Source organism: Rhinichthys klamathensis, unplaced genomic scaffold, assembly GCF_029890125.1.
Source record: "Rhinichthys klamathensis goyatoka isolate OS25496 unplaced genomic scaffold, OSU_Roscu_1.1 h1tg000107l_1, whole genome shotgun sequence".
Lineage (NCBI taxonomy): Eukaryota > Metazoa > Chordata > Actinopteri > Cypriniformes > Leuciscidae > Rhinichthys > Rhinichthys klamathensis.
This window is the reverse complement of record NW_026606645.1, coordinates 2,037,501-2,051,688: the sequence shown is the minus strand read 5'-3', so window position 1 is coordinate 2,051,688 and position 14,188 is coordinate 2,037,501. Positions and strand designations below refer to the sequence as shown.

General features: G+C 37.5%; 1 protein-coding gene across 3 annotated transcripts in view; it reads right to left on the bottom strand.

Annotated features, from left to right (window-relative positions):
• mast1a (microtubule associated serine/threonine kinase 1a) overlaps positions 1–14,188 on the bottom strand; it is a 64,029-nt gene that overhangs the window by 40,124 nt on the left and 9,717 nt on the right. For 2 of the 3 annotated variants that reach the window (XM_056253616.1, XM_056253617.1), the window contains exon 2: positions 13,131–13,162. In XM_056253616.1, the coding sequence (XP_056109591.1) occupies positions 13,131–13,162 (32 nt within the window). Of the gene's footprint in view, positions 1–8,737; positions 8,921–13,130; positions 13,163–14,188 lie in introns of those variants that run through there. The other variant, XM_056253618.1, reaches the window with a different exon arrangement.

Below are 14,188 nucleotides of genomic sequence, written 5' to 3'. Positions count from 1 at the left end.
CTACGACAAAATGAAGCGAAACTATCCTTCTGGTCACGAAAAGAGGAAGAAGAAAAAAACCATGAGAGTGAATTGCGGGAACAACAATCAGGTAAACTTGTGTTCTCTCCTCTCTAAGTTTGATGTCAGCAAAGTTTGATGTTTTTCGGTCTTGCTAACCTAGCTGGGCAGGCAGTGCATCTCTTGCATCACTTTGTGCCTGACAAAAGTGAGAGTAAAATACAATTATTTATTACGTTTGATTTTGATAAACGACAAAGTGCAACGGTGTTTTTTACTGCAGCTCGGAAAACATAACCGCGTCGCGTGTGTTATCATGCGTTCATATGCGCGTTGCCTAAATGAAACTCGCATTTTTCAAGCAGAAATATGTGGAGACCAGACATACTGTACAATACATGCACGTGAATGATGCCACTCCCAATCAAAGTACACATTATACTTTTAAAACAAGACACTGATTATCAAGTCTCAGTGTAGTTAAAAACTCTAAACAACTGCACTAATTATGCAAGATAGAAAGCAATGTATTGACAATTTGACATTGATTGACTATTGATTTATAGGCTATATTAAATTAAAAATGTTGATTAGCTGGACATACTGGTCAAAATGGATGCACATCCCTCAGTAAATAATAACCATAAATCAAGAATTGCTTCAACATGCATAATAAAAAAATAAAAATAAAAATCATACTGATGCCGAAAATGCCCAGGCTGTAGAAAGAACCAAAGTTAATCCCAAAAGCCAAAGCTCAGGGTTATTATTTATTATTTTCTTCTTATTTATGTTTACGTTAATATTCACTTACTTAATAATATTCACTTATTATCTTAACATTCTATAGAAAATACTCTATTCAATAAATATTGTGTTTGAACCTCATTCTGTTCTATATTGTTGTACTTATTCTTTGACTGTTTTGTTTAAAGGAGGGAGGATTGTATGGGAGCGCTGAAGTGTCAGGTGTGACTGTGGCAATGGCAAATGGTTTACATAGCTCACGACATCACGGGTCAGGTAGAGGGCCCCTTAGCAGAATTTTGCTTAGGGCCCCAGGGAGGTCAGGATCGGTGGGTGTAGCAGTCGATTCTGTTCCTTACCGGAATTCCTGTTCCCTTTACGCAATCATACTACAAATCATGCGTAGTTGCCCAGATGAGCAAAAAGCACAATTGAATGTACGGGAAGCCAAAAGGTTAAAAAAGGATTGTATTTTTTCCGAAATCTAAGCGTTTTATTTTATTTTATTAGAAGCGAGTTTTTCCCCATCTGTCAATTCAATCCAGATTATTTATTTTAAAAAAAATAATAATAATAATAATAATAATTAAAAAACAATAAACAATAATATGAGGAACTCTTTTTCTCATGTGTATTTTGGTGACATTTAACATATTGTTAATACATTTTGTATACTGTTTACAAAGTTGTATATCATAAACCTGTCATCTTTGACGTTTGCAATCTTTATAAATAATAATAAGACCATAATATGAGGCATTGCGTTTGGAAATAAACACGATCAGATAAGGCAATTTGTATGGGCAAAATTCAACTGAATATATTCCTTCATATAGCCCGTGAGTTTTGGGGGTAGTGCCCTTTTTTCAGGTCAGAGCAACTGCCCCACAAAATTCCTGTGCACGTCCTTGGTCTGAAACAAAGCTAATGTTGGTTAATGTTAACACATGATTGTGTTCATTTGATGGTATACATCAATTTCATTATAATAGCAATTTAATCTCTTGATGACAGAACAATTATTATTTGTGGAGTGGACAGTAATGACAAAAAAGTCAGAATTGCGAGTTATAGTAAACTGGGAATTGCGAATATAATGTCAGAATTGCGAGTTATAAACTGGGAATTGAGTTATAAACTGGAAATTGAGAGTTATAAACTGGAAATTGACAGTTATAAACTGGGAATTGAGTTATAAACTGGAAATTGAGAGTTATAAACTGGGAATTGAGAGTTATAAACTAGAAATTGAGAGTTATAAACTGGGAATTGAGTTATAAACTGAAAATTGAGAGTTATAAACTGGGAATTGAGTTATAAACTGGAAATTGAGAGTTATAAACTGGGAATTGAGAGTTGTAAACTGGGAATTGGGAGTTATAAAGACGGTAAAAGACCTGGGAGTTATAGACTCTCCCAGGGGAGAAAAAAGACTCTCCCAGGTCTCAGGTTATAGACTCCCAGGTTATAGACTCTCCCAGAAAAAAGGGAGGGGAGAAAAAAGACGGTAAAAGACCTGGGAGTTATACTAGACCACAACTTGTCTTTCGAAAATCATATTTCATATGTTACAAGAACAGCCTTTTTCCATCTTAGAAACATTGCTAAATTACGTAACATGCTATCTGTTTCCGATGCAGAAAAGTTAGTCCATGCATTCATGACCTCGAGACTAGATTACTGTAATGCTTTATTAGCCGGTTGTCCTGCATCCTCAATAAACAAGCTACAGTTAGTGCAAAATGCAGCCGCTAGAGTTCTTACTAGGTCAAGAAAATATGATCATATAACACCAATTTTATCATCTCTACACTGGTTACCTATCAAGTTCCGTATCAATTACAAAGTACTATTACTGACCTATAAAGCCCTAAATGGTTTAGCTCCTGTGTATTTAATGGACCTTCTATCGCCCTACAATCCATCGCGTTCTTTAAGATCACTAAATTCGAGGCTTCTAGTCATTCCTAGGATATCTAAGTCCACTAAAGGAGGGAGGGCGTTCTCACATTTAGCTCCTAAACTCTGGAATAGCCTTCCTGATATTGTTCGAGGCTCTGACTCGCTGTCCCAGTTTAAAACTAGATTAAAGACGCATCTTTTTAGCCAAGCATTTACATAATGCTTACCTTTTATTATACTGCTGAATCAGATCAAATGCATTTAATACTATAAAACTTGAAGAGACTGTAGGTTATCTGTATAGGTTGCATAGTATTTGCAGTCATTACGTTCCTGTGTATATTGCGTGAATGACGGGTGGTTGGGCAGATATTGTGTTGCGGTAGGTAGTATGCCATACGGAACCGTTGTCCACTGAAACTGCCTATTCACGCACCAGTGGGGCTCGACAGCCTTAGTCAACGGGTTGGCGCGTATGGTTGGGTTGCGGAGAGATTGTGAGATTGTGGTTAGGTCTCAGCAGCAGGAGGGACGTAGAGGTCAGTAAGCTGGGCTGAGTTGAGTGGGGGACGGAGGGGGGTGATTTTGGGACGCAAGAGTCACTGTCTTCATGTTTTGTCTTTTACGCCTGTGTTATGGAAATCATCATTATGAACAGCAGCTACGCTAATTATTTTCCCTTTGCTTTTCTGCTGTTATCTCGGGACGCGAGTCCCGAGAAAATGGCGTTCGTCAGCTCCAGTTTGTATCCAGCCTCTCACGGAGACTTCAGATGCTCCAATCACAAAGCCTATGAAGTGACGACTCAACACGGGCGATATGGACTCTCTATGGTGGACGGCACTGATCCTCAACAACTCGTCTTAAGACCGGCGTGCATACTTGGACTTCCAAAAAATACTCTAAATGTTCCGATCCAATCTGACTTGTAATGCTGCCCGAATCATGCACTGTTCCTTCGTTGGCCAGAGGAGAACTGGCCCCCCGACTGAGTCTGGTTTCTCCCAAGGTTTTTTTCTCCATTCTGTCCCTGATGGAGTTTTGGTTCCTTGCCACTGTTGCCTTGGCTTTTGGCTTGCTTAGTTGGGGACATTTAACATTTAATATTCAATAATATTATTGATCTGCCTTACTTAAGGTGGACGTTGACGCAATTTCTTTTAGAAACAAACTTTGTTATATTGTTTTTGTTATATTGTTTTCATGTTATCACTGTGAAGCGCTTTGATACAATCTGTATTGTAAAAAGCGCTATATAAATAAAGGTGACTTGACTTGACTTATAAAGTGAGAATTGGGAGAAAAAAATTCAGAATTGTGAGACATAAAAAGGAATTATTAGATATAAACTGGAAATTGTGAGATATAAATGGAATTGCGAGTTATAAACTGGGAATTGAGTTATAAACTGGAAATTGAGAGTTATAAACTGGAAATTGAGAGTTATAAACTGGGAATTGAGTTATAAACTGGAAATTGAGAGTTATAAACTGGGAATTGAGTTATAAACTGGAAATTGAGAGTTATACACTGGGAATTGAGAGTTGTAAACTGGGAATTGGGAGTTATAAAGTGAGAATTGGGAGAAAAAATTTCAGAATTGTGAGACATAAAAAGGAATTATTAGATATAAACTGGAAATTGTGAGATATAAATGGAATCGCGAGTTATAAACTGGGAATTGTGAGTTATAAACTGGGAATTGTGAGTTATAAACTGTGAATTTGGAAAAAAAAAGGTCAGAATTTGTGAAATATAAATTGGGAATTGAACGTTTTAAACTGGGAATTGCGAGTTATAAACTGGGGAAAAGCAAGTTATATACTGGGAATAGAAAGTTATATACTGGGAATTGTGATTTATAAACTAAGAATTGCAAGTTATCAACTAAGAATTGGGAGTTATTAACTGGGAATTGGGAGTTATAAACTGGGAATTATGATTTATAAACTAAGAATTGCAAGTTATCAACTAAGAATTGCGAGTTATTAACTGGGAATTGGGAGTTATAAACTGGGAATTGCAAGTTATCAACTAAGAATTGCAAGTTATCAACTAAGAATTGCGAGTTATTAACTGGGAATTGGGAGTTATAAACTTATAAAGTGAGTTATAAAGTGAAAATTGTGAAGAAAAAAAAGTCAGAATTGTTAGTAATAAACTAAAATAAAGTTAGAATTGTGTCCCAATTACCTTTTTAAGTTTTTATTCAGTAGCAGAAACAAGCTTCCATACAAATCAGTGGCTGTCATGCTGGGAATCCCTTTATGAATGAATGTTCAGGATTACTTGTGTCCTCAGATGTCATCTAACTGACTCCCGAACTCTCCCGCATCCCAGGATCAACATTGACTCAAACTATAATCTGACAGATTATCTGAAAGTCGCCGTCGCCAACAAACAAGATTACGCCACAAGCAGCCTGTGTTCCTCCATTCATCGGCTCGCACATCATCCTTTAATATGTCCTGTGTGCTTTCATTTCCTGAGATCTGCGCTTGCTTCCAAACGCCGTGTCACAGAGGTGTGTGATTTCAGGCCGAGAGGAATCGTGTGCAGAATGATACAGCAATGTTTTGTGATCTCAAGAGATCTCTGAATCATCTCAGACAGCGGTTCTGCCATATGAACGTTTTGGTTTTGTCTATCATTTTCATTTTTATAGCCAGCTTTATATTTCAATAGTCCTATAGTTAGAGAAAAACATTACAGTGCGGGGCAAGGCATAGAGAAAATAATTATATTAATATACTTTATTTACTAATGACTCGTGTTACAAAGCTTTATGGCATATTTAAAGCATTAAGTAAGGGATAATCCACGACTAGCTGTGCATTAAACAATTTTAATGCCCGACATGGAGGCAAAGAACAACCCAACGTGACAATCTATATCTCTGGGTCTGATTCAAAGCGGCAGACCTAACAAGCCATGACTGACCTTCCCATCACATATCACTCCACAATCATCAATAACAGCTCAAACTGGTCAGTGCTGGTATCACCATGGTATAAGCAGCATAATCCATGGCTAGCTGTGCTTTAAACGATTTGAATGGTCGATTTGAGTGGTTCTTTTCCTCAATGTCATACATTAAAATCCTTTAATGCACAGCTTTGCGTGTATAATATATATATATATATATATTAGGGGTGTAAAGATACCCTAATTTCACGATTCGATACATATCACGAAACTGAACTCACAATACGATATTATTGCGATACTCCTATGAAGACATATGATAAAAAGTTAACAAAAAATGTAGGCTACTGTTGATTCAATTGCTAAATTTGATATTTAATTGTGGGTGTAAATGAATAGGCTTGGACTTGGTGCTGGAAACCCACTCTGTTACTCTGTTACTGACTAGATATATTAAAAAATAATGTAGGCCACCTTTTACTGGTAGCATAAGACATTTGGCATTATCAGGACCCACAAATATTCCCCTATTGCATTATTATACATTATTTTCAACATTATGTATAGTAGTTTAATGTAGTACTGACACTAAAACTCTGAAAACTAGAATTTTTTTCTCTCACACTCACAGTAATTTTTATTTTGGGTGAACTATCCACGATACAGTATATATTGTCACTATCCACAATACATATTGTTGTTTTTTTGTATTGCGATATATTGTTACACCCCTAATATATATATATATATATATGTTTTATGTTTTATTCCTGTTCTGCCTTTGATATCGGCTGAGCTTTCATGATAAGTTCAAATGCTCTGTAATGACTAACTTGGCAAGTGAAGCGCAGGATGAAGAGAGAGAGCAGGTGTTTAGGAGAGGAACTCAGTTAACCCACTCCAGCGTTCTCAAATATAGGCCAAGACATCTCCCCGGGCTCTACACTTCCCGTTCTCCCTCTCATTCATATTCCCTCTCCATCTGTGTTCTTCCATAAAAGCATTTGAGGCTCAGAGCAGCCCGTCCCAAATGACAGAGGACAGGAAAGTACTAAACTCAGAGAGACAGCGGCGAAATATTAAAACACACACTTTCCTGAGACATCATCTAAACACAAGCATACGCACAAATGCGTCTACTACGCAAATTTCATTTCATGCACAATCCCAAGCACTTTATTAGTGACTATCCCAAGCTGTGATATCAAATGCACAAACAGGGACAATTTTAAGTCCATTTCACACTTTCAGACAAAACAAAACAAAATAACCCCCCCCCCAATAAATAAATAAATAAATAACAAAACAAAATAAAATGAAAATGAATTAATAAATATATTAAAATAAAAACAAAAACAACAAAAAACAAATTTAAAAACCTGCGAAACCATCTAGTAAAAATGTATAATTTATAAACCTCTATAAGAAATGTGTGTATGTTATAAATTAATTTAATCAGAACACACACAGCCACATTTGAATGGCCATTAATGATGAAATATGATCCAGAATGATAGTTACACACAGTTAAACCTTGACCCCTTTGGCCAGGTCAACGGTTGTCATAACGGTTCACAGAAAATCTCACTGAGCAAATCTTATAAACATGAATATTAACACATCAGGTTCAGTGGGGATTTATGGGTGAACTATCATCTGCTTTAATATCAAGTAAATCTATCTTTTTGCATGCAGTGCAGAACAAAATAATTGAACTTTAACTATTCATAAGCCCTCTCTCGCACACACACATACACATACACTCACACTCACACACACACAGCAGAATGTGACTAATCTAAGCTCAACAGCGTCAGTGCAGACAGAATGGAGCGCCATGGGGGACAGACAGAGATGAAGAGAGAAAGAGAGAGAGAAAGAGACAGTCTGTTATTAAGGCGCGCTGTGAACACACACACACACACACACACACAAACACACGCATGTTCAAAGCCACTTTAATCTCTTCTCTCCCACACACAACATCACACATAACCACAAATAGACACACACGCAACAGCCACACCAGCATATGTACAAAACATAAACACACATATTATTAGCTGCTCATGCGCTCATGTCAACACAACCAAAAGCATGTGTGTATGTGCTTATGTACAGTTTACCAGAAGCAACATAAATTCAGTCAATAGCAGTTATAAACTAGTGCTTAATCGATATAAGATTTCAGATACCAAAAATACAATATAGAACAAAGTAGCTGAAGGCCAATATAATTACTGTAAGGGCAATAAACTGTTTCTAAGAGAGGCTCATTAAATATGTCGATAATGTACAATTTTGAGATAATCAGCACCGGTCAATATCTCTGAACAATCGGATGATTCATTGATGTAATTCATCCCTGTGATGCAAAGCTGAGTTTTCAGCATCATTACTCCAGTCTTCAGTGTCATTTTATAATTTACATTAAAAACAATATTTTCATAAAAATTTTACAATATTTTGAAATTTTGACATTTTTGTGACTTAGAAACATGATGCTGCTCATGTTCAAGAAAAAATAAGTTCATGATAAATAAATTATTTTACATGGCATTAAATTATATATATATATATGTGTGTGTGTGTGTGTGTGTTTTTTTAAATTATTATTATTATTAATTAAATAATGCAAAAAAAAAATTATCAATGAAACATTTATGTGCTGTAATATTTTTTCTATCATTGGCAGGTGTGGCAAAAAGTCAATTCTGGACCAGGTTGTTGCCAATTGCCGATCAAATGGCAATATTATATATAATATAATATAACATAATATAATATAATCTCCAAATGGCAATATAACGAACGACCAATTAATCCCCCTGATCAATATATCAGTCTCTCACTACTTAAACAGAAAGACCAGATCTCATGAGTTCACGCATGCAAACACACTTGCAAAACACAAGCTGTCACCCCTCCACGAAACCGCCGAGAGACGATGACATCAGTGTAAACAATCACAGCGCATCACCATCATCACCAGAAATAACAAAATCATCATCATCATCATCATCAGATCAGCAATAATCAAACCAAACACAAGCAGCACATACTGATGAGTCATTATTGCAAGAGAAAGCCAAATAATCCTCTCTCTCTCTCTCTCTCTCTCTCTCTCTCTCTCTCTCTCTCTCTCTCTCTCTCTCTCATTTACCTCTTGGTTCGGCGGAACATGTTGCTGGCCAGGACGATGAGAGTGACAGCGGGAGCCGAGTGTCTCAACACACACTTAAACAACAGTCACATAAAGCAGCCGACTACACCATGACACATCTCGTCCTCCCTCACACGCGCTCCGGGTTCATCTGAGTGTGTGTGGCTGAGTGATGGAGAGCAGGAGAAGATACAGAGAGAGAGAGAGAGAGAGGGAGGGAAGGTGGCTCTCAAGGGTACTGTGTGCCAAGCCAGGAAGTAAAGAGAGAGAGAGAGAGAGAGAGAGAGAGAGAGAGAGAGAGGGGGAGGGAGGGATCATAGGAGGGCTGTCAGCATGTGTGTGTGGCCATTAAAAGCCTATCAAAGCTCAGGGCTCCGGGCTGTGCCAGTGCTAATGGAAATATGAATGACACATGGGAGGGATAAAATGAAACCGAGAAAAATATCATGTTGAGATTGTTCATAAAATAGACCCTTAAAACACATGGACCCTTATTTGGACCCTTAAACATGGACGCTCAAAACAGATTGGTCAAATTTATTGTTGCACAAGCTTAAAAAAAATCTAGATTTTTTTTTTTTTTTGCTTTTTGATGATATTAAATATATATCCTAATATGTAAATATCTACCGTAATATTTTTCAAAGAATCCATAATTTTTACCAAACACTCTAGACTGTCACTCTTTTGACTTTTGATATCACATACATGCATACATATATATATTTTTTTTTTACTAATAAAAATATAAATATAAGTCAAACATATTAATAAATCAATAAATAATCAGTTTAACAATACATAATTAACAGCAATCTTCATTTAGCTTTTTAATTAAACATTTTAATATAGGGGGAAAAAAAGGTAAAAAGAATCACTGAATCAGAGTTTTTAACGGACGTCTCGATTGATTCATGCAGATGAATCAAACTTTCCAATTCTAATGTCATTTGCACTATGTTGAAATCAGACACATGGGAAGGGTGGAAAGAAGAGAGAAAGAAGAGGGTTTTTGGGCGTAGCTTGCTACGCTTATACTTGGATGCTGACACCTGATTGGTCGATTTGATTGTGATGTCACTACAGAGCTCCACCCATCTCTCTCTCTCTGTATGCCAGGGTATAAGAGCACTGACATCATCTCTGTGCCCTAGATAACTCACCACAATAAACCTTGTCTGAACCTTCAAGTTGCGTCATGTCACAGTCGAGAGGGTCTGTTGGGACTGGGGAGGCCAGACCCCCACCCACACACACACACACACACACAGGCCCAGACAGACATTAAAAGGTGCTCATTTCAATAATAAATGATCTGGATGGTGGAAAGAGAGATTAAATATAGATGAGAGACAGACGCAGATGAGCTTTTAGAAGTTACTGGGTCAAATTCATAGAGGGGAAAATATGACGTGGAATAATGGATGGAAGGAAGACGTGTGTGACATGCAGTCTGACAATGGAAACATCACTCAGATCCTATCTATCTATCTATCTATCTATTATTTGTTCCATCCCTCCATTGTTCTACAAATATCCTTCGTTCATTTGTTCCATCCATGATCCATCCATCCATCCATAATTTTTCCCATCCATCCATTGTTTATCTATCTTTCATTCATTCCTTCATTCATTCATTCTATCTATCCATTTTTCTAACTTTCCTTTCCATCCATCCATCCATAGTTCTTTCCATCCATCCATAATTTGTTCCATCCATCCATCTTTCGTTCATTCATTCCATCCATCCATTTTTCAATCGTTCTTTCCATCCATCCATCCAACCAACCATCTTTCCATTGTTCGTTCGATCCATTCATCCAACCATCATTTGTTCGATCCATTGTTTGTTCGTTCCATCCATTTATCCATCCATCCATCCATCATTTGTTCCATCCATCCATCCATCCATCATTTGTTCCATCCATCCATCCATCCATCCATCCATCATTTGTTCCATCCATCCATCCATCCATCCATAGTTCTTTCCATCCATCCATCATTTGTTCCATCCATCCATCCATCCATCCATCCATCCATTGTTCATTCCATCCATCCATCCATCCATCCATCCATCTATCATTTGTTCCATCCATTCATCCATCAAATTGGCAAATTATATTATTCTAATAATAAAATACAGTAAAAAAAAAAGTATCAGTAAAAATAAATCAAGGCAGGTTTTCCACTAAACATTTGACTATTTTACTCTAAATGAATAAAAAAAAAAATAATTTAAAGAAATATAAAAAAAATTATAGAAACATGAATAGCGATTCATTCAACAGCTGAAATTGCTCCCACTTTTAATCAAAATATGAAAATTAATCTGAAATTGCTCCTCAAATCTTATACTTAAATTAAAAGCTGAGGTTCTCTCAAAATAAAATGAGTCTCATTAAAAAAATAACAAAAGCCATGGAAACCGTTGCTAGAGTGACGGTGTAGTTTTGTGGATATGAGAGACAGTCTGAAAGTCATGCCGCTCCAGACGGTGTTGAGCTGGTATCCTGCAGCCAGTGCGGTTCAGCAGTCCTGGAAATGTCATATTGATCGTCTGCTGATTAATCTACTGTATCAGCCCAATTAAACAGCGTGACCTGTACTGAGCACAAAAGACCCATCCGTTATTAGCTGCCATAAGAAACTACAAAAGCCCTTCCACATCTCCTTGTCTCTTCAAACACCTCCCAAGAGAGCTCTATTCATACACACAAATTCAGGTATTGTGTGTAAGTCCGTGGAGAGGCTCTTTAGCAGTTACGTTAATGCTATTTCTACTATTACTAACTACAGCATACAAAAAGCCAAAACTCTAATGAAACCCACACAGTCACACACTCTCTCTAACACCAAATCTGTGAAACTGAGGTGTTCTGATTCTATATATAGGCAATAAACAGACAGATCACAAGTGTTCAGTATAGACAGGCAGAGACACACACACACACACACACACACACACACACACACAGGGAGTCTCTCATGCCAGAGAAGGTTCAGCACCAAGGCCAGCGCCTCGTTCACAGTCTGCAAGGCTCTCAAGGGTTTTGAGTCATGACAGGATATTACATTGGACAGCAACACAGTGCATATCATCCAAAAGTTAACAAAATGGCCTTCGGATAAATACTTTGTCCTTCAAATAAATGATCAACTCTTGAAATGTTCTTGGAAGCCAATAATTCACCACACAAAACACACAGTGGTTGCCAAAAACCATGGATACTCATGTGCAAGTTGCATATTTAATTTGAGTGCGTGTTGTATTTTCTTGCATAGTTCTCATGGCATTCAATAATGTTGGCATCTTAGACATTATGCCAAAATACCATATGGCGATTGAAGTCGACAACAAAATATATGGGAAGTGCTTTCTACAGTCTTTTAAAAGTTGATAAGACTATTCATTTTTCAATCCTAACTATGCACAGTTGGTTGCAGTTTATTATTTGCATGTAGCATTTTCCCCCCTCCTGTCTGCAAAACTATTAGGACAGACACATTTTTTATGTCCAGTACTCCTGCATCACTGCACTGTTATCAACTCTATCGTAAACACTGGTGCATTGATGCCCTGATATGCTATATCACTGCAAGCCTGTACTGCATTACTGAACCCCATACTGTAGCACTCTAGCAGTGCTGCACTTCAGTATTACTGCATTACTGCTTTTTTGCATTGCTGCATTATGTCTCTCCATCGGTGTATCACTGAACTAGTGTATCACTTACACATCCTTTCATTACAGCAACAGTGCATCGCTGCATTACTCTGCTGTGTTCCTGCATTGCTGCACTGATGTATCAGTGCATTCCTCGCTGCATTACTGCACTACTGCATTCTTGCTTTCCTGCATTGCTGCATGAAGTAACATTGCATCTGTAACGGACGTAGGCCAGTAAGAGCTGAGTGTGTAATCCTCATTACAATGCAATGCATTTTGGTGCCGTGACCCGGATGGATTACGGTATTACTGCATTCTTGCATCACTTCCTGCACTTTTGAACTAACCCATTATTGAACTATTATACTGTGTGCTGCCACACTATTGCAGCATGATATTACTGTGACCCTGCATTATCTGTTCAGATGTCGTAAAAAGAAATGCAAATGTTGGGAGCGTTCACAATTTCCCTGCGTTTACATAATACCGCCTTTAGTGATGCAAAACCAACTTTCGTCTGTCAATCTTTCATTCAGCACATCGAGTAATTTCAATGTTGACAGGTGTAGCGAAAAATGGAGGTTGTTTGTTTAGGATTGCGTTTGAGAAAAGTGCTTTTACTCAGTACCACATTATGCTAGTCACAGCAGAAAAAGAGTCCACAGACAACATTTGGACAAATAAATGCGGAATCAAATCAAGTAAAGCAGATTTTTTACACTCACCCACTGCTCTTCCTGGGCAGGGGAAGATCCTTCTGGAAAAGAGAGAGAGAGAGAAATGATAGACTGAGTGATTATATTACCCTCTGTAAAATGATAGCATCAATAACTGCTCAATACCAGTTTGCTTTAGGAAATAAATATCTTGATGAAACCAAACTGGAATAATCTTATGCCAGCTGACATTCATTATGACCCATAATGCTCTTCAGATCTCTGAGAGGGAGGACAGCACTTAGGGGAGAACAATCCCAAAACATTAATGCCCAATTTCACAAACAAGGTCACTGGAGAGAGGGAGAGAGGGAGAGAGAGAGAGAGAGAGAGAGAGAGAGAGAGAGAGAGAGAGAGAGAGAGAGAGAGAGAGAGAGAGAGAGAGAGAGAGAGAGAGAGAGAGAGAGAGAGAGAGAGAGAGAGAGAGAGAGAGAGAGAGAGAGAGAGAGAGAGAGAGAGAACATGTTAGATAGCGGGAAAGAGGCCATGCTGGTGCATGTGATGGTACACTAAGGGCTTCTGTCGGGGGGAAATGACTTCACCCACTGTGACTCACTTTGATGACAACGTGTGTGACACGGGACTGGCGCCACTGAGCAACTAATGGAGAATTAAGTGGACAAATAGTCTGTTGCCGGTGTGTGTGTGTGTGTGTGTGTGTGTGTGTGTGTGTGTGTGTGTGTGTGTGTGCTGCGTTCTACAATTTAAGAAGATACTTTAATTTTGTAATTTTTAACCATAATAATGTTACTTTTCTATTTGTTTATTTACCAACAATAACCTATAGAAATACTCTTCATCTTTACATTGCTGAATCTTGACTGGTAAAAAAACAACAACCTCAATGACCAAAAAGATATGAGCATTTGAGTCTTATAAGTATTACAAAAGGTCTTAATTATTATAATTAGTCAGCTGCCAATAGGAACATATAAAAGCAGTAACAAACAAGTGTGATATAAAAAGCAATTGCTGACAAAATGACGGATGGATGGATAGAAACACGTGCAAATTAACACACTGGATTGACATCATTTACAGTTAAGAATTTATATAATCTGAACCTG